The 26,201-nt window shown below is 35.0% G+C and overlaps 1 protein-coding gene across 1 annotated transcript in view; it reads left to right on the plus strand.

The window, feature by feature from the left end:
- LOTGIDRAFT_236952 (hypothetical protein) overlaps positions 1–26,201 on the plus strand; it is a gene marked incomplete at both ends in the record, with an annotated part of 71,061 nt that overhangs the window by 26,579 nt on the left and 18,281 nt on the right. The window contains 49 exons of the mRNA XM_009068538.1: positions 190–351; positions 708–917; positions 1,163–1,205; positions 1,543–1,706; positions 1,982–2,158; positions 2,539–2,751; positions 3,270–3,312; positions 3,619–3,779; positions 4,188–4,361; positions 4,945–5,197; positions 5,476–5,639; positions 5,920–6,096; positions 6,548–6,766; positions 7,025–7,067; positions 7,471–7,631; positions 7,761–7,937; positions 8,251–8,460; positions 8,772–8,814; positions 9,189–9,349; positions 9,557–9,613; positions 10,229–10,438; positions 10,950–11,166; positions 11,576–11,678; positions 12,013–12,166; positions 13,084–13,310; positions 13,882–14,044; positions 14,581–14,806; positions 15,294–15,510; positions 15,718–15,948; positions 16,068–16,371; positions 16,736–16,965; positions 17,409–17,598; positions 17,973–18,093; positions 18,708–18,802; positions 19,175–19,354; positions 19,713–19,893; positions 20,154–20,320; positions 20,659–20,786; positions 20,941–21,184; positions 21,622–21,793; positions 22,014–22,257; positions 22,928–23,045; positions 23,318–23,490; positions 23,815–23,974; positions 24,153–24,344; positions 24,729–24,956; positions 25,070–25,229; positions 25,584–25,822; positions 25,985–26,115. Of these exons, the coding sequence (XP_009066786.1) occupies positions 190–351; positions 708–917; positions 1,163–1,205; positions 1,543–1,706; positions 1,982–2,158; positions 2,539–2,751; positions 3,270–3,312; positions 3,619–3,779; positions 4,188–4,361; positions 4,945–5,197; positions 5,476–5,639; positions 5,920–6,096; positions 6,548–6,766; positions 7,025–7,067; positions 7,471–7,631; positions 7,761–7,937; positions 8,251–8,460; positions 8,772–8,814; positions 9,189–9,349; positions 9,557–9,613; positions 10,229–10,438; positions 10,950–11,166; positions 11,576–11,678; positions 12,013–12,166; positions 13,084–13,310; positions 13,882–14,044; positions 14,581–14,806; positions 15,294–15,510; positions 15,718–15,948; positions 16,068–16,371; positions 16,736–16,965; positions 17,409–17,598; positions 17,973–18,093; positions 18,708–18,802; positions 19,175–19,354; positions 19,713–19,893; positions 20,154–20,320; positions 20,659–20,786; positions 20,941–21,184; positions 21,622–21,793; positions 22,014–22,257; positions 22,928–23,045; positions 23,318–23,490; positions 23,815–23,974; positions 24,153–24,344; positions 24,729–24,956; positions 25,070–25,229; positions 25,584–25,822; positions 25,985–26,115 (8,417 nt within the window). The remainder of the gene's footprint in view (positions 1–189; positions 352–707; positions 918–1,162; positions 1,206–1,542; positions 1,707–1,981; positions 2,159–2,538; positions 2,752–3,269; positions 3,313–3,618; positions 3,780–4,187; positions 4,362–4,944; positions 5,198–5,475; positions 5,640–5,919; positions 6,097–6,547; positions 6,767–7,024; positions 7,068–7,470; positions 7,632–7,760; positions 7,938–8,250; positions 8,461–8,771; positions 8,815–9,188; positions 9,350–9,556; positions 9,614–10,228; positions 10,439–10,949; positions 11,167–11,575; positions 11,679–12,012; positions 12,167–13,083; positions 13,311–13,881; positions 14,045–14,580; positions 14,807–15,293; positions 15,511–15,717; positions 15,949–16,067; positions 16,372–16,735; positions 16,966–17,408; positions 17,599–17,972; positions 18,094–18,707; positions 18,803–19,174; positions 19,355–19,712; positions 19,894–20,153; positions 20,321–20,658; positions 20,787–20,940; positions 21,185–21,621; positions 21,794–22,013; positions 22,258–22,927; positions 23,046–23,317; positions 23,491–23,814; positions 23,975–24,152; positions 24,345–24,728; positions 24,957–25,069; positions 25,230–25,583; positions 25,823–25,984; positions 26,116–26,201) is intronic.

The following is a 26,201-nucleotide window of genomic DNA, read 5'->3' on the forward strand; positions in this document are numbered from 1 at the left end:
AAGGTTCCTTTGTTCAAATTCTTTTAAATATCTGTAGGTGAACCTCTATTCAGTGCACGATAAAATAGATTGCTTAGTTGCTGTCATCACCTAAAAGTCAAAAGGCCATGACCCATCAAAGGCCCAAAAATACAAAAAAAAAACAGTATCTCGTCCATAATAATATCAATTTCATATTTCTGTTATCAGATTTTAAACTGGATGAATGGCTAGCTGAACAGGGAGGACAGCTAACAGATACAATCATTGATAAATTACTGGAGAAATTTGGTATTTCTGCTTACCTTACATCACCAATGTGTGACAGAGATGGTTCCATTTATGCACCAGCTGTTCAAGGATGGAAAAAGGGTACGGCACTTTATTTCTACATTCGGTTTCAATTTTGATCAGATTTCAAGGGGATAACAGTGACAAACGATGTCAGTCTTACATAACAAATTGTGGGGTGGCAAAACCAACGAGACTGTCATATCGCTGCACTTTGGTTTCATAGGCCAACAATTCGTTAAGAAACGGGTTCTACATGACAAGCTGTGATTGGTTAAAAATACCGTCGTTGGCATGCGACTATGGAGAAAAATTGATGAGATTACAAAGAAGAAGAAAATATAAGTTAAAAAAAAAGAAAAAAATCGAAATCAAATAAGATTGATGACAATTAAGCGAAGCATTCCAGACTTGAGCAATTAATATCTATGTTGTAGATTGCCAGCTGAACATGAACCTACCAGCTCTACCTAGTGATCTGTCTTGTCAAGTACCTGATTTCTGTACTGGAATAGACTGCTGTCTTCAAGTACCATTCTTAAAACGATCTTTCCGAGCTGTTGCTAGTATCAATATGTGTACCAATGTTCTAACTCTGTCCATTGAGAAAATAAAACTACAGAAATCTCTTATAAATTACAATTGGGGTGAGTGAAAATATCAGTTTAAGGATCTTAATGGCTGCAATAAGACAGAGTAAAGAGGTAGCTCAAATTTTCAACCGTACAAACTGGCGCCGTGAGCATGCCTATGGTTTTTGTCTGCGATATCACCTTCTGAGGGAAACGGACGTATATGTGGTCATGAGAGTTTAGTTTGATTTACATCATTATGTTCCAAAATTTAAGACTTCGAGAAATTTAAAATATTTGCTCATGTTCATAAATTTCAGGACAACCAGATAGTTTCAATTTACGAGGCGTCATAAGAGTAGAGTAAGTTTATATCTTAACCTTGCAAATGTTTTTTTATTGTAAGAAGAAGGCTTGGACTTCCTTTTTGTTGAATATCAAATCTCGCATGAATCCATAGTGTAAATCACTACTAATGTGGCTCGGTGAGTCATTCATTTGTTTGCTGCCCTGATACCAAGGTTTAATCCAAACATAGATAATAATTTTCCAACCCGGTTTCCCCCTGTCATTGATGCAGTTCGGAGCAGCTGATATGAAAAAAGTGTATTGTCATTAGGAAGAGCCTCAATTAGGTTCACAAGAAGCGAAGGATGTAAAACTCCATTCAATATTTACATACTATATGTTATTTTTTCAGTTATGTTATCTATGATTTAGCTGGGGATAAACAGTATTTATTAGGTTTAAATATGAGTGTTTGTCTAAGCTCTGATAAACCTTGTCAACCTACTGTTACTGTACTCAATAATGTTAGAATACCAAAACTCTTCTGTGATTGGGATGCTACAACTGACTTAAAAGGTAGAGTAATTTTTGAGTTCTAAACTTAACAATATTACACTAGATTTTGGTATTTAACTTGTGGCGGCCCAGCCTCTGGGAATGAGCGTAACAATAGGGGACAGATTGACTATATAGAGGGTGAGTTTCCCAGCTTGGAAGTTCCTTGTAAGCCCAAAAGGTGAAACCCTACCCTTCAACAATAACCATTTTGGGCTGTTTTTTTTTTCAACTGTGAACCGTGCTCTAACTACTTATTAGGAATTTGATGTTCTAAAATCTATTATTATTTTTAGACTTTTCGCTGCAGAAGTTTTTAGAAGAACAGAAACAGAATCTAGGGGATGCTTTATCCGAACTGACCTTTTCACGATTATTTGAAGCTCTGAATATTTCTCAATATTTGATCAGACCACAATGTAACCGTGCTGGCGATGTTTATTCTCCTGCTAACGCTAAAGGATGGAAATATGGTAAGTAGTCTTTGTATAAGTAAACCAAGCATTTACGATCCAAAACGCAAAATGAAAAACAAAAGAAAAAAAAGAAAACATGGTACATTTGTAACAAGTGAGCACGTATATCAAAAAGAAAAGTAGTATCAGGTGTCTAGAAGAGTAAGTATACCCTGTATGGCGCCCCGCCACCCAACATACACAAGAAACACGACAAACAGAAAGCCAAAAATAGTTTAAAACCGAAACATATAAACAATTAACTTGCTCAATGCTTTTTAAAAACCATTTGTGAGCGAGCAGAAATCCATGTTTGTATAATTATTTGTTTTCTACGACGGTAGTAGATAACCTTGATCACTCACATCACCATTATATGTTTTTGCTTTCGTTTTCAGATTGCCCAATTCAAACTCTGGATTTTGGTAAACTACCAGACTATGCCACGTGTCGAATTCCAGATTTTTGTACTGGTATTGACTGTTGTGTAACAGTTCCAGTGATTGGTCGATCATTTAACGTTAAAGTCTATCTCAATGCCTGTGATTATACTCTTACTGTTTCACTGGAAAACCTCGTCTTCAAGAAAACTTTACTGAATTATCAATGGGGTAAGGATATTTTGCTTTTGTTTAATCAAACTTTAAATGATATTTTGTCGTGGTTTAAGTGATTATGTACAATAGAAAACCAGATATCAGAAATATTTCCATTGTTAAGGAGCTCCTTCACTATTTGTTCGACCAATAATACCTTAGTTTCAGAAACAGGAATTTGTTTAGCTTACATAATCAGTAATAGTGTTCACAGCGCATGTTGAAATTTGAGCCTTCATATCCATGTGTATCCATAATTATTCATATTTGAAAGTTAAAAATTCGACCCGAATTTGAGAGAGACTATGCCATATATAGAAAACACATATATAGAAATATACAGTGAAATTTCTATTTTGAGGTATATTTGAAGCGATTATGAGATTTTCGTGCATTTTACTTTTCTTAAGACTATTAAAGCACAATAAAGACCCAATCAATCCCCGAAAATGCCGACTGTTCCTCTTTAAAATAATGTTCAATAGATCAACTGCAGGTTTTTAGGTAGTTTATTGCCTACATTTATGTTTTAGGTACACGAGAACAGTTCAATATTAATGGTGTTGTGGGAATAGAGTAAGCTTTGCTTTCTAGAATTATTTATTCATATATTCATCCTGTTTGATTCTAACGCCAAATATTTTCTTAGATGTTTTTATCCACTTGGTTCTATAACTGATCAATATCATAGTTTGAAAAGGAGATTTCAATATAAAACAAATTATATTTTAGAGTCTGATGTTACAAAATGTAATTTTTTGAAGCAGATTTGTAACTGAAACTGGTTTTTGAATTGACTTAGGGATAGGCATGAAAAGGAAATTCCAAATTAACTGAAATTTTCTTTTTAGAATCCAAGCATAAATCAATTTTTAATTGCAGGTTCGTTATTGATAATTTAGAAGGTGCCAGACAATATTTAATCAGTGTATCTGCTACATTCTGTTTTGATTCCACTACCGCATGTTTAACAGTACCAATATTAAACAATGCCAGAGTACCTAAAATACTCTGTGACTGGGAAAGCGATTACAGTCTTAAAGGTTAGTCTGAACATTTACGTTTGGTGCTTGAGATTTAATTCCTTTTTTTGAATTGAATTTTAATATAAACATGATTGTATATCTCGACTCGAAAAAATTAGTTCTTTTGTGGACAAGTTAAGACCATGAGTCCAGCAAGAGTAGATAACCAGAGCAAGATTGACATCATTTCTACTATTATTTTACTAGATATGGCCAAAACTAATCATCGTATCGCATGATTAATTAACGAAAATGGATAATATAGTTATATATTATGCCATAACTAAACTACGTAACTGTTACGCCTGTTTTAATGACATAGAGCCAGGGACAACTGCAGAAGTAAAATGAAATGTCCTTGGTCAGAATTAAGTGTTTTTTTTATGAAAAACATATTATTCACCTTTTTGCATGATTTATTTATAGATTTCTCTCTGTCTACATGGTTAGAAGAACAAGGCATGGCAGCAGCTAATGAACTATCATCTATTGTATTAGCTAGATTATTTAATGAATTGAATATTGCCCAGTATCTTAAAGATCCACAGTGTGATACTACTACCGGTGTTTACACTGGAGCTGTTGGTGGATGGAAGAACGGTTAGTAAGATCTTTTCTAATATTTACAGAACCAATGATTGTGCTTCAATTTTATCAACCAAACCTTATTTCATTATGTTCCAATAACAATGACGCTGAAAACTTTATGACACGCCCACGTAATGATTGACAGCGGTGTCGGAGTGAAGCAAAAACCCCTTTTACAGTTAAATTGTTTAATGAGTAACAAACGCTACGGCGATAACAAGGTGGATCTTCATGATTGAGTATATAAGACTTGATGAAATTCAAGATTCTTATTCACCATGTCGCAAAATATTCATTATGATTATTGATTATTGACTTTTACCAATTGATCAAAAACTTGTTGCCCGAGAAAATCTTGTTCCTGTTTCATTCCTTACCAATGATATATGCATGGGATATCGGCACGTGTAGTTTTCAATGATTTGTTGTTGAGAATTTTCATCATGACACAAGCCAAAATTGGCATATTTTTGGTATCGATACAAAGCCCGAAATGCCGATATCACATCCGTATATCCGAAGAACAGGAAGTGTCAAGGATTTCATAGAAATTTGCAACATCATCATACAGACATTGAACCTTTATTCTTTACAGAGTGTCCTCTTATAACCAATCTACCACCTCTATCCAATGGTTTAACATGTTATATCCCTGATACATGTACTGGTATCCAGTGTTGTGCTCCAGTTCCTATACTCAAAAGATCATTTGAAGCCTTCATATACCTAGACTCTTGCAATTTCAAATTCCGTGTTGGTGTAGAAAAATATGAATTTAGTAGAAATCTGATCAATTATGAATGGGGAACCAAAGAGAGTTTGTCCATGCAGAAATTGGTAACAGCTCAGTAAGTACACTTTCCAATTCACTAATGAAAATGGGATTTCATAATGCACATTTTAGCATTCAATCCTTTGCTACAAGTGAAAATTTAAATCAATATCAAGATATTTGCTTTACTAGAGATTGAATTCACGTGTTCATAACGCCTTTCGCAATGAGTATACGATGTTCAGTTCTCCCACAATTTAACGATGAATTCACAATTAGTATACGACGTTTAGTTTTCCTACAATATAACAACAAAAAGTTGTCATTACTTCAAGTTACGTTGATATTTTTCAGATTTACCATAGATGATTTGAATTCTGAGAAGAAATTTCTTGTAAATCTGAACATCAGTATTTGTTTGGAGAAAGATAAACCATGTTTCTTGTCGGTTCCCGTTTTAACCAACACCAAAATACCCAAATTGGTCTGTGATTGGGACAGCACCCTGGCTCTTAAAGGTGAGTTACCTCATAGGAAAGTTCGGTCTCGAATCGAATCCATTCTTGAGTTGTACCGTTGTACGAAATTTTGTACGAAGTTCTACATTTGTTTCTATTTTTTACCAAGTTCTTTATCTTTTCCAGAATTTTCACTAAATACCATATTTTTTTCACGATTTTTCACCCAGCTCTGTTTTTTTTCTGGATTTTCCACTAAGTGCTATATTTTGTGCAGATTTTTTCACTTAGTTCCACATTTTCGTCCAGATTTTTCACTAAGGTTAACATTTTTTTCCAGATTTTTCACTAAGTGATTGGCTTGAGAACCAACAAGCAGCTGGTATTCAAAGTTTAACATCTGCATTGAGAGCCAAATTATATGAAGAATTGGGAATAGCTATGTACATCAAATCTCCACCATGTCTGAAATCGTCCAGTGTCTTTTCTCCAGCCACCAGCAAAGGATGGAAAAATGGTATGATGTTATGATAAATTTCAGGAGACACATATCATGGCGGTGTCTTTTTAAATATTGTTTTCGATAAGATTGTCAAATGTTAATCTTCAAATATTTACAATAGTTCGGAAGGCTGCAATGACGAGATCTGTTGGAAAATGAATGACCCTCAGATTCATCTATATCTTTCATTAGAAACCGTGGTTCGCTATTCTCGTAGGTCGATTTGTGCATGGAATATATGTAAACAGTCTTCATAAGTACAAGAAATTTCACTTTCCATTTCAACATGACATGGCGAGTCGTTATTTTAATTTTCAAACGCGGATAATTCTTATCAGTGTTTGAAGGCTCAATGGTGAACTATGAACACTAGTTGTGATTACCTTAGCTGAAATTCCCCATGATTGGTCAAACGGATTGCGAACATCCCTATTATTTAACTAAAATCTGTTTTATTATTTTTCAGAATGCCCCATATCAGAAGTGGACAGTCTTCTACCCCAGTTACCAGATAATTTTAGATGTCATGTTGGATCGAGATGTACCAATATAGATTGTTGTATTGATGTAGGATTTCTAGATACATCAATCTATACTCTAGTAGATGTTAATATGTGTGACTATACGTTAACTCTGACTATTGAGAACCTGTCGTACGAACATAAGCTATTTGATTACACATGGGGTAAGTTACATTACAGTACTTTTCTGTTGTGAGCCTTTTCAGGACCATGACTACGTAATATAGGCAAATGAAGCAGAAGCCTGATGGCGAATTAGTTAAAAAAAATAAACCCTACTTCCTGTTCTGCTTGTTGCTTAAGTTTATGTGTATTGTTATTTGCTGGGTTGTTATACGTTCACATTCTCATATATTTCAAAAGGAACGGTAAAGTCGGACCTTTATTAACGCCTATATTTATTTCTTTATCCTTTGTTTCAGGTCAACCAAGTCATTTCTATCTGAAAGGAGTTGTGAGAGTAGAGTAAGTGAGATTTCAATATTGTTATTTACTGCTTAACACAGTTGCAATTATCAGAGATGTTTGATGTTTTTGCGATAACAGTGTGCATTGAAAATATATTTATATATATCTAAATAACGTTTTTGCCTACGTTGCTCTATTCGAAAGAGATGATGACTTCACAAATTTATCACGCAGTGACAGTTTCTCTATCCTAATTATCGTCGATGAACAAGGTATGACCAATAAGGGTGATTTATTATTGCGGTAGCCTTTTTATCTATACCCTAATGCAATTGGATTAGACAAATAGATTTGAACGACATTTAGAAGCTTGATGCCATAATATAATCCCTTGTGTTTTTTGGTTTTTAATGTTGATAGTTTGAAGAATAGACCATTACTATTATGTTATCCTTTTCAGCTATGTCCTATCCAAGATAGATGCCGAGAAATCTATTGAAGTCAGTGTAAAGATTTCAGTTTGTTTGGCTGAAAATGATTGTTTGTTTGAACAACAGATTTTAGATAAGAAACGAATCCCACAACCTTTATGCAATTATAAAGAATCTTTGGAACTCAGCAGTAAGTAAAGTGTACCTTTTTGTTTTCTTTTTATCATCCCATTCGTGTCATTTAACGTCTTCACTAAACCAAATAGGTACAGCACAATAGGACATAAAACTCCATTCATTTAATTTTATGTCATTTTAGGTTTCTCCTTGAAACATTTCAAACTCAGAGAACAACTACCAAGTGCTGCACAAATAGCTGACATCTTCCTGACTAAATTACTAGAGGAAACTGGTTTAGCTGATTATCTTCAACAACCAGGGTGTGATCGAGAATCGGCTCCCTACATCCCAGCAGATTCTAAAAATTGGCGAAAAGGTAAGCTAACACGCAGTCTGGAGCTAGGTGTAAACTTATATACCACTGGGCTCATTGTTTCATTTAAAACATCAATGTTGGATAGTTTCATCACGAATTTACATGGTAATGCTACATAACCACTAAAGAAGAGAAATCACACATTCACTTTAAATCCTTTGGACCTATTTGTCCGGAAATTGCCGCCATTAATTGATAGTCAACAGCATTAGATTCAAATAATTCCTCAGATGCTTTATATTGACAACATGATAACTTTGATGTTTTCCCGAGCCTCCCGTTATCTTACACAAATATATTTTCTAATTTATAGAATGCACCAAATCAATCACTCTTCCAAGTTTGCCAGATTCAACAAGATGTCATTGGTCAGCTGACTGCTCCACCATAGATTGCTGTATTTACGTTGGTTTGATAAAACGCACTGTAAATCTAAAAGTTGAAGTTGATGTATGCAACCTAGAACTGACATTAAAATTGGGAAAAATGGAATATGTGATATCATTGTTTGATTATGAATGGGGTAAGCTTTTTTCTGTTTAGTGGAATGGTCCATTTGCCATTAACCTGTTTGTAAATTTATTCAAGATAAATGCAGTTATTTGTTTAAAAAAGGAAACTAGTAGTAGTATCTCAATGTAACTATCTTCACAACAATGATGTAGTTGAATTCAATAATCTACACAAAACCTTGTTGTATTTTCACGCTTGAGGGCAATGATGTTTGGAAATGTTTTTGGCTGTAAATCTATGGCATTTCTATTGAAGTGATTGTGAGACATATTTTTTGAGGCGTGCATACCTCTGAATTAATATTATGTTTTTGTCTTTCAGATAAAGAAGATGTTTTCCATATCTCTGGAAGAGTTAGACTATAGTAGGTGTTACATATCCTTATATATATTAAACATAAAAAACCAGAACTGCAAAACGAAACTCGAAATCCAAAAACAGCAGTTTGAAAATGTAGTGCAGCCAGTGATATTTTCAGATTATTGAGTATTATTAATCATAAAGAAGAATTATATCATAATGAGTGGTATCAGGTGTCTCGAAGAGTAACCATACCCCGAAATGTTTTTGAAATTCTTCAAGGCCTGGATAACAGAATACCTTATTGCAATAATATGTCATATTCTTCTGTCATAAAAGTATAACCACAATTGCAAACATGAATCACAATAGATAAGACCTGAAATAAGGACAGAAGGCTTTCTAATCGTAAAATGAAATATATAAATGTATTTTCAGCTATAAGTTAGTTAATTTACCAGCAGAAAATAAGATAAAGACAGACTTAAACATTAAAGTTTGTTTCGAAGATGATTCCTGTTTATTAGACGTACCAATTTTACAACAAGTTGATATTTCATATTCTCCGTGTGATATAACTAAACCACAAGCATTTAAAGGTCAGTATACTTGTATATTGGACATATTGATATTGATCAATGTCCAGGCGATAAGGGACCTTGGGTTCGAATCATCCTCAAGAAATAAAGATTCTGATACCACGATCAATGTCTCCGAGAGTCAGGCCGGTGTCGGCTATCACCTAACCTTCTAAAATTACTATTTCCAATTGCTCTTAATTTACTTCTATTTCCTTTTCTTCATAGGTCTGACGTTTGATTTCTGGTCCTTCAAGTCGTGTCAGTTGAAAACACCACCTTCAAGTGAGTATTTTCGTTCTTTATTTTTGTAATATTTGCTGTTTTTCCACGGATTGTAAGTGTGCATAGCAGAAATTATTGAACATGACTCTTGAAGCAGTATGTATTCAATAATTATACTACTTAATTAATCCATTTTATACAATAACAATATATTTTCACTGTTAAAATATTGTCCAAAACATCAATTGTAGAGTGATATTGAAATATCACTGTTAAAATATTGTCCAATACATCAATTGTAGAGCGATATAGAAATATCACTGTTAAAATATTGTCCAATACATCAATTGTAGAATGATATAGAAATACCACTGTTAAAATAGTGCTCAATACATCAATGGTAGAATGATATAGAAATACCACTGTTAAAATAGTGCTCAATACATCAATTGTAGAATGATATAGAAATACCACTGTTAAAATAGTGCTCAATACATCTATTGTAGAGTGATATAGAAATACCACTGTTCAAATAGTGCTCAATACATCAGTTCTACGGCGATATAGAAATATCACTGTTAAAATAGTGCTCAATACATCAAGTGTAGAGCGATATAGAAATATTTCTGTATTTATTATATATACATATTTTTATGCTAATGAATTATTTTTCAGGTTGTCCAGTGACTCTTCCAGCCGCGATTTCTAACATCTGTCACCTAGCTGATAACTGTCAGGGTATATCATGCTGCATGGGTGTAGATCTAAAATATCTTGGACAGTATTCACTTGCGGCTTCATTTAAATTGGATCATTGTCAAAATAAATTGACCTATTCATTAGAAAACAAGCAATGGGAGAAAACTCTACTGCCTATTGCAACTGGTAAGTTATTTTTATAACAAAATAATTCCATTTGACTAACCACAATACATTTTCCAGACAATCGTTTAATATATTATATTAATACATGCTTAGCGATTGGAATCAGGGGATTTTTAGGCATTAAAAGAAAACGTCATATAGACGCTCTAGATGTTTGGGTGATTCCTACAGAATCCTGCAACAGTGTAGTGGTTTATATTTTAAGGGATTGTAAAGAGATTTTTGTTAATTTTTTACGTGTATACTGATACCATCAATTTGTACCATTCCAATGCTCAATCTGACGTCTGTTATTCCTGTAATCCTGTAATACTGCCGTCATCAAACATTTATTTTGGACTGAAGGGATTATTTCCTGCAGTTCTAGTACCTCTGAGGACTATTTACATTAAATTTAAACTCTAAAACAACCGCCCAAAATGATGAACCATGGCCTTAACAGAACACAGCGTAGTGCTGATGTATTAGACAACTGTGTTCAACACTGACACTATATTGATTGTCATTATAGATACAAACATCACAGAAAAAATCGGAGAGGCAATAGATATAAGCTATGTTATCAAAGACGTTGGTAGTGCATATGTTGTATCTGTGGATATAAAATTATGTGCCCTCAATACCTATCAGAATATACCGTACTGTAAATTCTGGTCTCTGCTCGATGAAGAATCGTTTGTTAAACCAGGATGTACTAAACGTAGAAAGAGAAGAAGTGTCATTAAAGTGTAAGTTTACAATGAAACAAAATGTCTCTCAGAAACAACCACGCTACACTTTTTAACTTTTGTTGTAAGACAACCTCTAAAAACAAAAATTATAACATGGAAGTCGGCGCTACTTCACTTATGTACACCTTATAACGAGCATCAGTCTTCCCAGCTGAATGTTGATTAAACCAGAACTTGGTGACTTACCACAGGGACTGGTTGAACCAAGTCCATGGGCTCCCATCTCTATGGAAACCACTCCCTCAGGAAAAATGCAGTAGAGTATGTTCAAAAAATCCCCAAGGGAACGGCTCCCAACAAACTTAATTCCCCTACTCATCTAGTTGAGCCACTGACTTGCAAAGGGGGAGACATCTATTCTGTGCCACTAGGATCTTTAGAATTTATCGTAATTTTATTTTCTTAGAACCACTGAAGATCAATACGAAGCTACATTGAAAGATTTGATTGGTCGAGATGCAACCAATAAAGAAATTCAAGATTTCATGAATGAAGTCAAAAATGATGCTGTAAGTTAAAACTTTTATACAGATTTGAAAATATTTCTATTTTGCATTGCAGACCACAAATATACAAAGTCTTTTGAAGTAGAATTAGGTACATCCTGATTAACGTTGTTTACGTTTATGGTTGCTATGGAGAAGCACTTGATAAATACAATAAATCTGGCATGGTTGTATCTCATGATTTCAACAATTGTAGTAGTGGCGGGCGTTGCGCGCGAAGCAGATCATGCTTTATCTTTTCGAAGCACCTGATGATCCAAATTTTGCCATTCTTTGGACGATATATTTGATTTGCAGAATCTTGCTTGAACGGATTTTTATCTTTATTGTTTTTTAGGATACCAAAATTGAAACAAACTTATTCCCAGATTGGGAAGATGGCGGACAAGCTAATACCATCAGATCAGCCTTAAAATCCATGGGATCAACCAATCCATCTACCATCTTATATCGCTCGGACAATGGCAAAGTAACTGTTGGAATGGAAGGAAGTAAGTACTGCTACATAAAAGTAGTTGGCAATGGGGTAAATGCCTGCAAAAAAGCTGGAACTAAGGTTTTATGTGTAGCTGAAAACTAAGGTTTTATGTGTAGCTGGAACTAAGGTTTTATGTGTAGCTGAAAACTAAGGTTTTATGTGTAGCTGAAAACTAAGGTTTTATGGGTAGCTGAAAACTAAGGTTTAATGTGCATCTGAAAACTAAGGTTTTATGTGTAGCTGAAAACTAAGGTTTTATGTGTAGCTGAAAACTAAGGTTTTATGTGCACCTGAAAACTAAGGTTTTATGTGCACCTGAAAACTAAGGTTTCATGTGTAGATGAAAACTAAGGTTTTATGTGCATCTGAAAACTAAGGTTTTATGTGTAGGTGGAACTAAGGTTTTATGTGTAGCTGAAAACTAAGGTTTTATGTGTAGCTGAAAACTAAGGTTTTATGTGTAGCTGAAAACTAAGGTTTGATGTGCATCTGAAAACTAAGGTTTTTTGTGTAGCTGAAAACTAAGGTTTTATGTGTAGCTGAAAACTAGGGTTTCATGTGTAGCTGAAAACTAAGGTTTTATGTGTAGCTGAAAAGTAAGGTTTTATGTGCATCTGAAAACTAAGGTTTTATGTGTATCTGAAAGCTAAGGTTTTACGTGTAGCTGAAAACTAAGGTTTTATGTGAATCTGAAAACTAAGGTTTTATGTGCATCTGAAAACTAAGGTTTTATGTGCAGCTACTGCTATTTTCCGATATCAAGGAACGGGAATAATGAAGGCATGTACTACAGATGTTGTTCAAAACTTTAGGTTTTATGTGCAGCTGCCCCTTTCTTACTCAGAAAATACTTTCTGAAAGCAAAACGAAATATGACAATTGCACATGGCATGAGATTCTAGACATTACTCTTTCTATTTCTTCTAATAGGTGAAGAGGTGTTTAAGATATTAAATACAATGTCAGGAGTAATAGATGATGTTGAACAAGCCTTTGTTGTTGGTAAAGGATTGACAGGAGCTGGTCTTAAACTTCTCGGAGCCAAATTAGCCAACATGACCATTGGTGAAATCATGACCTTGGTAGACACTAAAAATATAGATCCAGAGAAGGCATTAGAACTTGTGAAACAGATCCGAAATTTGGCCTCTGCCTTGGTAAGATTCTGTTTTGATATTATTTGTAGCAACCATGATTTACATTGTATAATCTAAAATAGTACGGCTAATTTAGATATTTTAGCATTCATCTATGAAATAAGATACTTAGCATTTAGAAAAATGAAATGTAGTTTTACTTCCTGCACCCTGTGGGCTAATGAAGACGGGTAACGCCATGTAGTATGCAATGAGGAAAATTTTGCCAGGACAGCAGCATTAGCCTGCTCTTTTTCAATTTCCAATTGTTGAGGGATGATTAACGTGCACAGCCTGTAGCACAGGAGGCCTCGGTTTGTTGTTACATCCAAACGACTAGACGCCTTTTCTATGTTAGTCCATCTTACCTACATCACTAACAGGGGAAAACCAGGTTGAATAAGCATGTAAAACACTGGTTTAACACGTACCTTCTTCTGAAAGAGAACACACAGTACCAGTGCCTGTGACTGGTAATTAGGAACGTTTGTGCCTAGTGTAGAACTCTCTTGTGACAATTCAGTTTTGCTCCTGTATATTGATTCATTTAATGTTCTGATATTATATTAATATCGTGATTTTGTATTTTCAGTATTCTGAAGTATTAGATGCTGTGCTATCAGGACAAGCTGCTGATACCTTCAAATCTTTAGATTTTACTCTTCAAGGCGATTTCAGTTTCCCAAAACAGAATGTGGTATTGTTTGAATATAGTATCTATTTCTTGTTGGCTGGTATTGTTCCCATGAACTTCAGTAAGTTCGTCATATTTTTGAATCAAGATTATGAAATCAGATCTTTAGTAACTAAACTTTTGACGCAAACTGATTGTAAAGAGGTGTTCTAAATTGTTCAAGTATATCGGAAACACTGATTGCATCGATTTGCACCGCTGTGATTTTCAGTCAGATGTCTGGAGTTCTTGAAATTTCACCAAATCTTAGCGTTTGGTGACGTCACTATCGCAAAAGCTCCTATTGTTATGAACAATAGAATATTAAGAACATTTGCGATAGTGACGTCATAAACGCGTAGTTTTAGTAGAATTGTAGGAACCACTGACATCCGATCGTAAAGTGAAATGGTGCAAATTGATGGTATCAGTATCCCCAATTTACATAAAAAGTTAAGAAAACCTCTTTACGATCCCTGTAAAACTCTGTGCGGTTACTTAATGTAAGTTTGAAAGTTTGAAACCCAGTTTACCCCAACATACCAAAACACCAGTCCTTTCTTTTTTGAAATACTCTGAAAGCAACGTGTTATTTGATAATGATATTCCTATTCATAGGATTCGGAGCAGGTTGTACTTACGGAATGCAGATTATAGTTGGTGGCAAGATCATGAAGATGGTAGCATTTGGTGGTGCAACTCCTTATGGAGCGGTCCTAACATTTGGTGAACTGAATGTTGGTTTTATACTATATGGTGGATTACGTTTGGAAGGTTACATTATGACAACGTCCTTCCCTACACGTGCTGAAATTGGATTCTCTAAATTCCCTCTCGATATTGGGTAAGTATATCATTGTGCGAGATAATTTTGTATTCATGGAGTCAATTCTTTGGGATAAATTTCCATTGGTACATCATTACATACACTGTCTATGATATAAAATAAACTAGCGCCATATTGGAACGAAATGGATTCTATTTTCCGAGTCTATAAATATTTTTAAATGCTGTAGGTTTCAACTTAATTTTTATAAAACTTGGTGTAGCTATCATCTCTAAAAATGAAGATAAGTACCAATTTTGATACTGTGAAAATTCCAAGACTAAGACTATGCCCTTGACTTCAAACATTGAAATTGCTATTGTTTCAAATGACCGCAATGAAGATTATTATGTAGGTATTTAATCTAGAAGAAATAACATTTTTGAAATCGGTGCAACTTGCCGTTAATCTATTTCCATAAAGCTCGGTGAAAAGTCCCCTCTTTTGTTCAAGCTCATGCCGAATTAGGTATATGTGGTACATAATCAACCACCTTTATTTACAGATTAACCATGGATTTGGAATTAGTTCCACTGAGATTACGACTATTGGCTATAGTCACTTTGAGAGTCAAGATAGGCTTCATTAAGTTCACGAAGACTTTGTTTAAAGCAACATTATGGAAATATTCAACACCAACTATCAGAAAACGACTGATTGATTTTGGAAAAGTTGAAGAAGATACCTCGCCACCCTTGTTCGCTGAATATACAGATACAAAGGTAACCTTAATTTAGTTATATAGTAATCTTTCTCGGACAGAGTTGAATTTTACAGAGGCACCATGGTTTAATGGCCTTATTTAGTGGATTTATGATTTCACTTATACTGTTATTTATGAACAAATAAACTGCGTAGTCCAAAGTTCTTGTCACTGAAAGAATCTTTGTGAATTTTCTTTGAACTGTATGTTTTCGTTTTTGATTCAGTCCGGAAGACGAAAGCGAGCTGCCGGTTTACCAATCAACACAGCCACCAGACACTGTTCAGTTCGACAACTGAAAGGTCGGGACCATACAGAACCAGCTATAGAGATTTCAATTCGTGCTGAAGATGACAAAAGTCAAGTAAAACTATTTTTAACTGCTGGTTCAAAACCTGGTCTTGCAGATGCACTTTCAGAAACACAACTTGGTGGTCCATCGTCCATTATCACCACGGTAAGTTCCATCAACCTACTTTATCGTGTATCTGTTTAATGGCAGTCTTACGATTTAGTTATATTTCTACGTTCATCTTTTTAATAACCTTCCTCCTACGTTTATTTTTTTGTTTCCAGAAACTAAAGCAACATGGTCGACCAATATACTTCACCGTGGTGGGTCGAAATAGTGGTGGCGGGTCAGCGACTGTAACATGTTCTCTACCGACATATGATGTATCACTACCTGGTGGACGATTTACAACTGAATTTGTCACATCAAGTAACCCACGAGTACTGAAAGCTTCCGTTGTTGTATTTGAGGACTCTGATTTGGAATATTCTTCTGTTGGTGTTGGTCTAGGTCGCGGGATCTATGGTGATGAAATGGAACACTGGAACCCTATTGACTTGAAGGTTCAGAATAACAAGGCATATGACGGTATGATTTCAATTAGAATTTAATCCATGATATTACAAATTTATGTCGGTTTTTAAGACGAACATGACACGTGACTTCACTGGAAGGCACTTTTGAACCTGAATTTGTTCCATATGTACGAAAGTATGTCGTAAAAATTTGAAAGATCTTAAAGGGATTTTGTATGTGTATCGGAGACACTGATAGCAACAACTTGCATCATTCCAATTTCCAAACAGACGTCTGTGGTTTCTCGAAGTGCCTTATGTGATAAAACACATTTAGCGTTTAGTGTAGTCATCACTTAGTTTTAGTGGAATTGCGGGAACTACATATTGAAAATTGGATATTAGAAAACCTTTTACAACGTTACTTTATCTTCTAGCTGCTGCTGATACACATGGATATGAAGCTGAAGCACATTTCACCACATCAAAGTTAGGACGTCTCATAGCACCTGTCGCTCAGGAATTTAATGGCATCAATTATTACCAGGCATGTTTAAAGAAATGTTTGGAATTACCAGAATCAAAATGTTTGTCTGTGAATTATGAATTAACTGGTCATTGTGAACTACTCGAGGCTATTGAAGGTCATGATTATAAAATATCTACAGTAAGTATCCAGTTTTATACATTGCTGAATGACCAAACAAACAGAGGCTGGTAGTATCACCAGCCCCGTCGTTATATAGGTTTTAATGCGTTTTTGGCAACTCAAAATTGTCAGAAATGAGCTCTCTGGGCCTTTAATTTTTCAGATTTTCTGAATACAAAATCTGAGCCCCGGCACCAATTCATTCCTGGCGACGGGGCTGAGTTTTACAGGCCAAGAATCCTTTTCATTAGTTCGAGTAAAACTGAATACCAGATAAACAATAGTGGACTCAAAAATGATTTGCCGATTTGACAAACTCCATCGCAGGGTTGAATCAGGCGTCTCGAAGAGAGTAGGAGAGATCCTTTCTCGTCAAATAGCTTGAAGCTATATTTCATGATTCAGGATGACAATTATTATAAGCTTAGATAGAAAATTAATAATAACACTATTTCTTGCAGTCAGGGAAATATTTGCACATGGAAAGACTTGGTGTTGGGTTGGCGTATGAATTTGCCTATTCTGATAAACAATTACAACACAATAAACTCTACTACTTCAACTTTGACCTCAAGAATCATCTTGGATTTAGAAACATCATCTCTACTAAGGGTATCTTGATTGATACCACAACACCAACTCCCGGAGAAGGTCAGTTCATATCGATCATCATTACGAAAACAATTTAGCTATAATACCGACACATTTTACTTGCAGTTACGTAACTGGGATCTTTTTCCTATGAGACAAAGCTGTTGTCTTTTAAGTGTCTTTTATCGCAACGCTTCCGTTAGACTTAAAACAGTAAAAATCTTTCCTTTAGATATCAAAAAAGATATATATTAGCGGATATCTTATTTATTTGTTTCATATTTTCAAACAAAAACTTGTTTTCATTTTACTTTATTCCTTTGTCAAATTCGGCCAGGTATTTGCCTCATTTGCATTGATGTAGTTACGGGTTTAACTTGTCATCTATCAGTCCGTTGTTTTGAAAGTATGTTTAGTTTAACTTCTGTTTCTAGGATTATTTAATGCCACTACAGATGAATTAGAATTGGTTACTTGCAGAAAAGTAATACCAAAAGATAGAACAGATTGGGCAGCCCGCTGTATAGATCAATCGACTCTTGTTAAAAATCATAGGTAAGTGTCTTGTACCTAAATAGGTATAGAACCATCTATTGGTTTACATATCCTCGTAATTGCATAATCTTAATAAAGTTTACACCCTGGAACGGCAGAGATTGATTTTACCAACTGGGTCTAGGATGGAACGAATACATTAGACATTATAATATTATTTAAAGATGGGTTCCCTTATTTTCATTTAAGAATTACCAGCAGAATTCCAATCAGTGACCAATCAAGAAATGTCAAAAAGTCTTTTTTAGTTTATCCAGACTGTACATACATGGACATTTATGATTGGTTGAAATCCTTAATTATATGCAATAAGAACATAATGATATGATTAAGAATACATGATAATTCACTACAGACACCAATTAATCAAATAGTTTGCTTAATTTGACACTAAAAAAATAAGGAATCTCATCTTTAATGAATACATTAATTTACACATCACAAGAATACAAATGAGTAATAATTGAACATTCCAGCAAATGAAATTGGAGTTACCTGATGCATTCTTAATCATAAATAAAACAACTTTGAAATCTCCACTTTACGTTAGGTTTGATTAGCTTAGTTTACTATTGGAAGATTGAAATTCTAGCTCAAGTTATATTTTATTTTAGAACTATGATAGATGGTGAAGGATCTAACACTGTCTTTAATGGTCACACTCCATTGTTAGATAAGAAATATTTCAGAGCTAATAGATACATGTCAGGTTTGTTAGTTTCAATAATATTTCGTAGTCTCAGTGGCTCTGTAATTAGACTCTTGCTCGCTAACTTGAAGGTTCTGGGTTCATCTCTGACATGGCTGGAGAATTTTATGTCAGTGAAGCAGGTCGGAGAGGCTGCCATGGAAAAAGTGCAAAGTCGTTCGGAAAGGATAATAAACTACGCACTGTACACGTTAAAGATCTCTCGGCAGATGGATATAGACAATATGTTTCTTCCTACACAACTGCATGACGTTGCACATTGTTCAATAATCCTACCAGATGCAGATTAGTAGGACGTAAACTCCATTCATTTAATTTAATTTAAATAAAAACATATTATATATATAATCTGTTTGTTTTTTATTACTACAGGTAACTGGGATGGTATTCATGATAAAGAGACAGGAATCCATGGTTATTCATTTGCTGCTGGTCATTCAATATGTGAAGAGACACTTGATGAACATAAAGATCCTCATGCTCATCTTTATGATGAATCTGAATGGACTCATACTGGAATTATTAAACGTGATGAAAACGACCCTATTCCAGGTTCGTTTATGTAATATTATATTATATACATAGGCGTTGGTGTCGAACTAATGCGTACCTTGCGAATTCCTGAAGAGCGGACAAAACATGTGAGGTGTCATATAGACCCTTGAGGTCATGGTTCTCGAGGCTGTCGGAGACCCACCAGAAGCCATTAGATTTTAGATGGCCTGAGATGAATTTTTGGCCCTCCTCCACAGATACTGTGTGGATCAACCGCAAATAATTGATTTATCTTTGAAATAATGTGCACCACAATGGCTGGCTTTCCCTTCATAGCTTTCAATAACATAAAGACATAGGCTATGTGTAATACAGCAAAACATTTCAATACTAATACTTATGTGTTTCGTTTCAGATGGTAAATATTACCTAACTGTAAGAGCTTTAAATAAAGTAGAATACGGTGGACCATTGGTAACATCATTCTGCCATTCTACACCTTATGTTATTGACAACTCAGTTCCGTTCGTACATGAAGTATTCAACGTTCGTTATGATGAAGAATCGGAAGATTTGTCTGCTGAATATAATGCTACGTAAGATTCGAATTTTTCAAACACAATCTAAATAGACCTAAACTACAATTTCGTATCTTTTTCGTTTTCTGATATTTTTTTGATGATTATAAGCCTCTTTGGTTTTCGCTTTCCCACAATTCCTTATTTTATCAAGGAAAGACACGCTTTGATTGGTTAAAAAAAATGCATCAAATTTTATTTCACATGAACTGTGCTTATTTCAATTTCACCAAAAATTGTTGAATAGTTTAATCTTGACAATGATGATTTATTTTCAGTGATCCTGAATCTGATGTAAGGGAAGTTGATATCTGTCTGGGAAGAACAACTAAAGATTGCTCCATTAAAGACTGGGAACGATATCCACATTCTGGAGAAGTTATCCACAATACAGAATTACCAGGAGGTATCCCAGTCTGGGTTAAAATCAAGGCTTGGAATAATGGTAGGTCTATTCTTACTGTGTAAAAAAAACTAAGTATAGATTTAATGTCCGCTCAATACATCGTTTATTTGATGTTTATGGTAAAAGTGGTTACAATAGAAAGTCTGTTATCCAAAGGCAAATTGTCTCTATCACCCAGTCCATCCTTGTCTACATTTATAGTCTACGTACAGCTTCGACGAAAAGATATCCTGATCACAGAAAGTAATAGTCTGGGCGTCAGAGACTAAAGACAATAAACACTGTATATAATACATATGTATCAAAAAAACACTATAATATGGTAATTTTAGAATATTTATTAGGTACAACTACTCCATAGTTCCTTTCCTTTTCAGTGAACATCTCAGCTCTCAGATCAGCCGACCATCCTCTTATTTTGGATATAACGCCACCAATAGCTGGAAAAGTCTATGATGGTCCTCTTTATAAACACGATTTAATGTATACCAAGGACAGCAACAAGGTAACCAAAATTGATTTTATTGTTGTTTGAAGACTTTTTTCAGAATACATGAAGTGCACAATACTTAATGAATTTCTAATGTCAAATGCATTTTTTTGTAAAATCTCTGATAGCAGTATGATGATATGATATACTAATAAAATGTTTATTACAGATTTGTGCCAACTGGGTAGATTTTTATGATCCAGAATCCGGCTTATCATATTTCTCGGCTTATGTTCGAGCTTCTGCTAATGATATGTATCTAACCAATGGAACAGATTTTGACCATCGAACACATCAAGCCTGTATTGATTTAGATGATGGTGTACTAGAACATGGCAAGAAATACTATATCGAATTATGGGCTTATAATGCTGGTCATAAACAACTCAATGTATCTGGACGATCTGATGGAGGTAGGTATATTTACAATTCAAGTAGCATGTAACGATACTTTCCATATGGTACTGCAATCATTCTTACCGCACAACATGACAAGAAAGATAAGTTTTATATAGATTTATACAATTATTAATGTGTGTAATTTCTCCGAAGTTAAACAAAATTCATAAAACCGTTCAATTTGAATGCATTACCTGGGAGCTGTTACATATAATTCTCATTTTAGATTTCAAAGCCGGTTATTGGCATATACTTTGTTATGAAAATATACTTGAGTTTTTCTTAAGAATATTTGTTCTCATTTGTCAATTTAATTTGATTTTGATCAAATTTGATTTGGGACAAAGTAATAACGAAAGACAATGGGAAATTTTAATGGATCATGTATGAATAAACCGCAAAACGAAACCCAGAATCTCCAAACATTAAATATTCACACTTTCCATTATAGTAACGGTTGATCTGACCATACCAGTCACAGGTGAGGTTGTTGATGGTATAAAACCGAATATGGAGGATATCGAATTTAGTGCTGCAACCGCCACAATCTCAGGACAATGGAAAGGTCAATATGATCCCGAGTCAAGTATCAAATCATATGAAATTCAAATTTTGAGGGCAAAGTAAGTATTGAAACTAAGTAACAAGCTCAAAATAAAGCTTTGATCTAGTAGTAAAATGTATAATTTTCAAATTCTCAGTTGAATTGTGCATTATTAAAAATCACTTTGCTCCTATATTGAAGCTTTCTAGTGGCCCTTTGTATCATTTGTCCAACATGAAATATGTTTATTAATCCATGGAAAACATTAAACATTAAGCTCATTTTTGTATTGCTTATAGGAACATATCTCAAGATTTTGAAGTTCTTCGGGATTGGCATGAATTAGATAACGACACTCAGTCAATTGAATGGCACAACTTCCATCTTCATCATCGTGATAATGTTAAACTTAAGCTAAGGACTACTAATGGAGCTCTGGGTAGAATTGTCGAGGAGACTGATGGATATGTTGTAGATTTGACCCCACCTTCTTTAATTTATTTAAATGATGGAGGTCAACAAACCAAGGATATTGATTACCAGGTTTGTATAAAGATGATTACTTGTGTTTTTCAGGAGTTTTCAACCTAGGGTCATTTTGAAATTTTGGATGCAAATGAGACTCTTTGTAGTCTAGTATAGAATTTTCGGACAAATATAATTCGTCGTTCTATGATTAGGAATGTAAAATTGCTTGAGCAGCCTATTCCTCTCTAAACCGACATCCCTCTTCACTGGCATTCCCATCAGTCGAGTGTGATGCCGATTTGGATGGGTTTTACTGTTTCAAATTATGGATTTATATGATCCCGTTACAAACAAATAAATGTCTCAGTACGTTCTTCACAATATCAGGCTATTACGAACTGTGTCAAATACCTTGACTGCAATAGCAACCTTTTTTGTATTATGTAAGTTTGTAAATACAGCGATTTGATTGGATTGTACTTTAGAGAATACATCCAATCAGAACTCCCGGAATAGAGATTTGAAACGGCTTTTGGTTTACACACTTTCTGTCGGGAGCTCTGAATGAATGTGTTCTCTAGCGCACAATCCAATCAAAATTCATTAACAAAATTACAAACTGATACAAGAAAGGTGGCTATTGCAGGAATTCTGTTAAGGTATTACGCACAGTAAGTAATGGTCTGACATTGTGAAGATGGTTCTTACAGAGCACATTAAACGTTTTTACAATATTTTTTTCTAGTCATCTAAAGACAGTATATCAGTCAACTATAAATTTATTGATGAAGAATCTGGAATAGATCATTATAAATATCAAGTTTACCAGCTTTTCCAAGGATCAAAGCACCAAATATATCCAGGTAATTTATTAGTGTCTTTATTCAGAATACCAAGACAATTTGCATCAAAATCATGAACTTGATCAATGAGATAAGGTTTTGAAAGTTTTTTTCCACCAAATTTTCATTTTAACAGTTGTGTCTCATTAAGTCCCACAAATTTTCCTACATCAAGTCGTTCATCAAATGTACTGTGTCTTTGCAAATTGCAAGCTTCACCAATTTATAAGTCCTAAGCGTTACTCAAATGAAGTTAAACTAGCCTTTAATGTGTTTCTACACTGGTTTTTCAGCTGATGGAGAATGGATTGATGTTAAGGACGCAACAACAGATAATGTGAAGGTTACTTCCATAGCCTTGAAAAATGGAGCTAGATACAGTGTTCGAATGAGTGCTGTAAATAAAGCCAATGCTGTGGCTACGTTTGATACAAATGGGTTCCTTTTAGACGATACACCGCCTGAGGTACGGTTAAATTCCTTCAAATTCTTTCTTCATTTCAATGAAAGACATGACACGTGATAGGAGATGCAAGCTGACACCGATCCAATTTTCGATAGCACTGGTAATGGAATCAGGATTTTTCTTACTTTGAGGTGGATTCATTTCCACGGAACCGCATCGACTAGCAAACGATATTCCTACCTACTATCGACTGAGCCATTCCACTGCCACTGAATGTTAGTTAGTCCTTAAATAGTTCTGAACAGCTTTAGAGACCAAAATTGGATACTTTTACGTCAACCATTCAAACAAAAAGTCGACTATTATTATTTTCAAACTCTTCAGATGCGTTGGTTACATGTTGGAGTATTTAATGGTGAAATAGAAGAAGATATTGATGGAGAAGTATTACAAGCTGATAAAACTGGTATCAAAGCCTCGTGGTTTGCTACTGATGATGTCAGTGGTATTAAAGATTACTCCGTGGCAGTTGGTACCACACCAGGTAAGACTAGTTCCCCTCATACAGAGTACCCGAATCATTGTATAGTCAAATATGACAACAAATCATTTCATTGGTCAAGGAACATGCGAATTTAGTTGGAGCGAACTCGACTTTGAATAGGGACTATATGTGGTACTTAACAAATCGGTTTAACATATTTCATATTATCTTTTTTCAGGCGGACAAGACATTCTAGCTTGGAAGAGTTTTAGTAATAAACGTGATGGCTACATAGATGGACTCAATCTGCAAATCAAAACTGCCAGTTCTCCATACTATTATGTCTCTGTGAAGGCTGAGAATGGCGCAGGACTGGAAAGTGGGGTGATAACATCTACTCCTATTAAAGTGGTTGATGAAGATAAAGCAGGTAGATCTTGTGGATTTTCTTGTCGGTGACATCACCCAGTTAAATCATCTTTGAGATGACTGATTTTGATACTCTGTAGTTTACTTTTCAACTAAATGATTCGGGGCCCTTGGACTGAGGTCTCTTCTCCCCTGGACGTTTTCGTGTATTAGGGCCCCCGTAGACAGTCATAGCTGGTAAAGGGTCTTAAATCAGGACGTAATATTGTCTGGTAGGATAAGTTGTGAACCATTTTATATTGTGTGTAAACCTTTTTAGATTTAAACATGGGGTGGGGACCCATGGACCTTCTTCAACCAGTCACTAGTTGAGCCACTGTTATCTTTAGAATGTATGTATATCGTTTTATAAAAATTGTGACATTGTTGGTGTTGTCTCATTCAGGAATTGTTCTTGATGGAGCTGAAGGAACAGAAGGAAGTCCCAGTGTAGATATTGACTACCAGTTAGAAACAGGAACTGTGACTGTTCAGTTCTCTGGATATGAAAGTGCTCTCCATGGCATCTCAAGATTCGATTGGGCAGTTGGTACCACAGCTGGTGGAGAAGAGGTACAGCCCTTTATGGAAGCTAGTTTGATACATAAAGAGGAAGCTGATCTTCCTGGTAATGGTAGGTGTCCCTTATTCTGCTTTTAATTTCAAATAGTAGGTGTAATAGTGTGTTTATTTTGTGAAGAACACTAATGAAGATTATCGTGCAATATTCGTCTTGTTTTCTTTAAGGTATTGCCAGTTCTGGATATGGTCAAGCCATTCTACCACAAGAGTCTGGTGTAAAGTACTATGCCACTGTACGAGGTATCAGTAACATTGGAAATGTTCTCGAATCTACTTCTGATGGTTTTACAGTTGATATTTCACCACCGAGTATTACTGTACAAAGGTAAGTCTGGTATACATGCTGTGAAGGTTGCAAAATCTATTTTGATTTGATGGATTTCTAGCTAGCTTCTAAATGTTAAAAAAGACATGGGGGCAGTATGATGTTACTACTAGAAGCAGACCCGTAGTTACAGGGGACAAGGGGGACAATGCTCCCCCCCCCCCCCCGCCCCCCAAAAAAAACATTAGATTAACCCTTAACAAAATACTGACGTCTGACCATTTCCGTTAACTAAATATTATTATCATATACCCTTGCCCCTCCTTATATATTATTTGCCCCTCCAAACAATCAAGTCTGACTACGGACCTGACTAGAAGGCCCTCATTTGATCATCTTGTTCATCTCCTCCAGCTTGTCTGAAGTATCAGAGAAAATGAAATTAGAACCTGGTATGAAGATCTACCAAGCAGAAGTGGATTCCATCTCAGCTGATTGGTTGGTCCAGGATCTGGAAAGTAACGTGACCAAGATGTTCTATTCTGTTGGAACCTATCCTGATGGTGCTGATATCAAATCTGCTGCTGAAGTTTCCGTTTTCCTGAACGGAGAAGGCTCACTTCCTGTTGGAGATGCTAAACCCACAGCTGATGGTATGTGATGTTTTCAGATATTTTATTCAATGAAATGTGGTGTTTAGTTCATAGACAGTTTTGATTCTCACATATTCCCTTGAATCATGGTTCTATTCTACTGGATAATTTCAGAATATGAGAAGGCTTACTAACATCTTCACTTCATGTTCGATTTTTCAGGTAAACCAAATATTATTAATTTCTGGGCTGTTAACAATGTCGGTCTAACAGGAAAGGTATCGTCAGCCACTCTGATTGTTGATACCACTCCACCAAGTGAAGGCGTAGTCACCTGTCCGTCATTCATTCAGGTAACTTATAACGTCTTTAATAATGCCCTGTTAATTTATCTGCTCAGGATCTATTCTTCTTAAATATTTTAGGCAATAAGCGCTTC

The sequence above is a fragment of the Lottia gigantea genome (assembly GCF_000327385.1).
Source record: "Lottia gigantea unplaced genomic scaffold LOTGIsca_90, whole genome shotgun sequence".
Lineage (NCBI taxonomy): Eukaryota > Metazoa > Mollusca > Gastropoda > Lottiidae > Lottia > Lottia gigantea.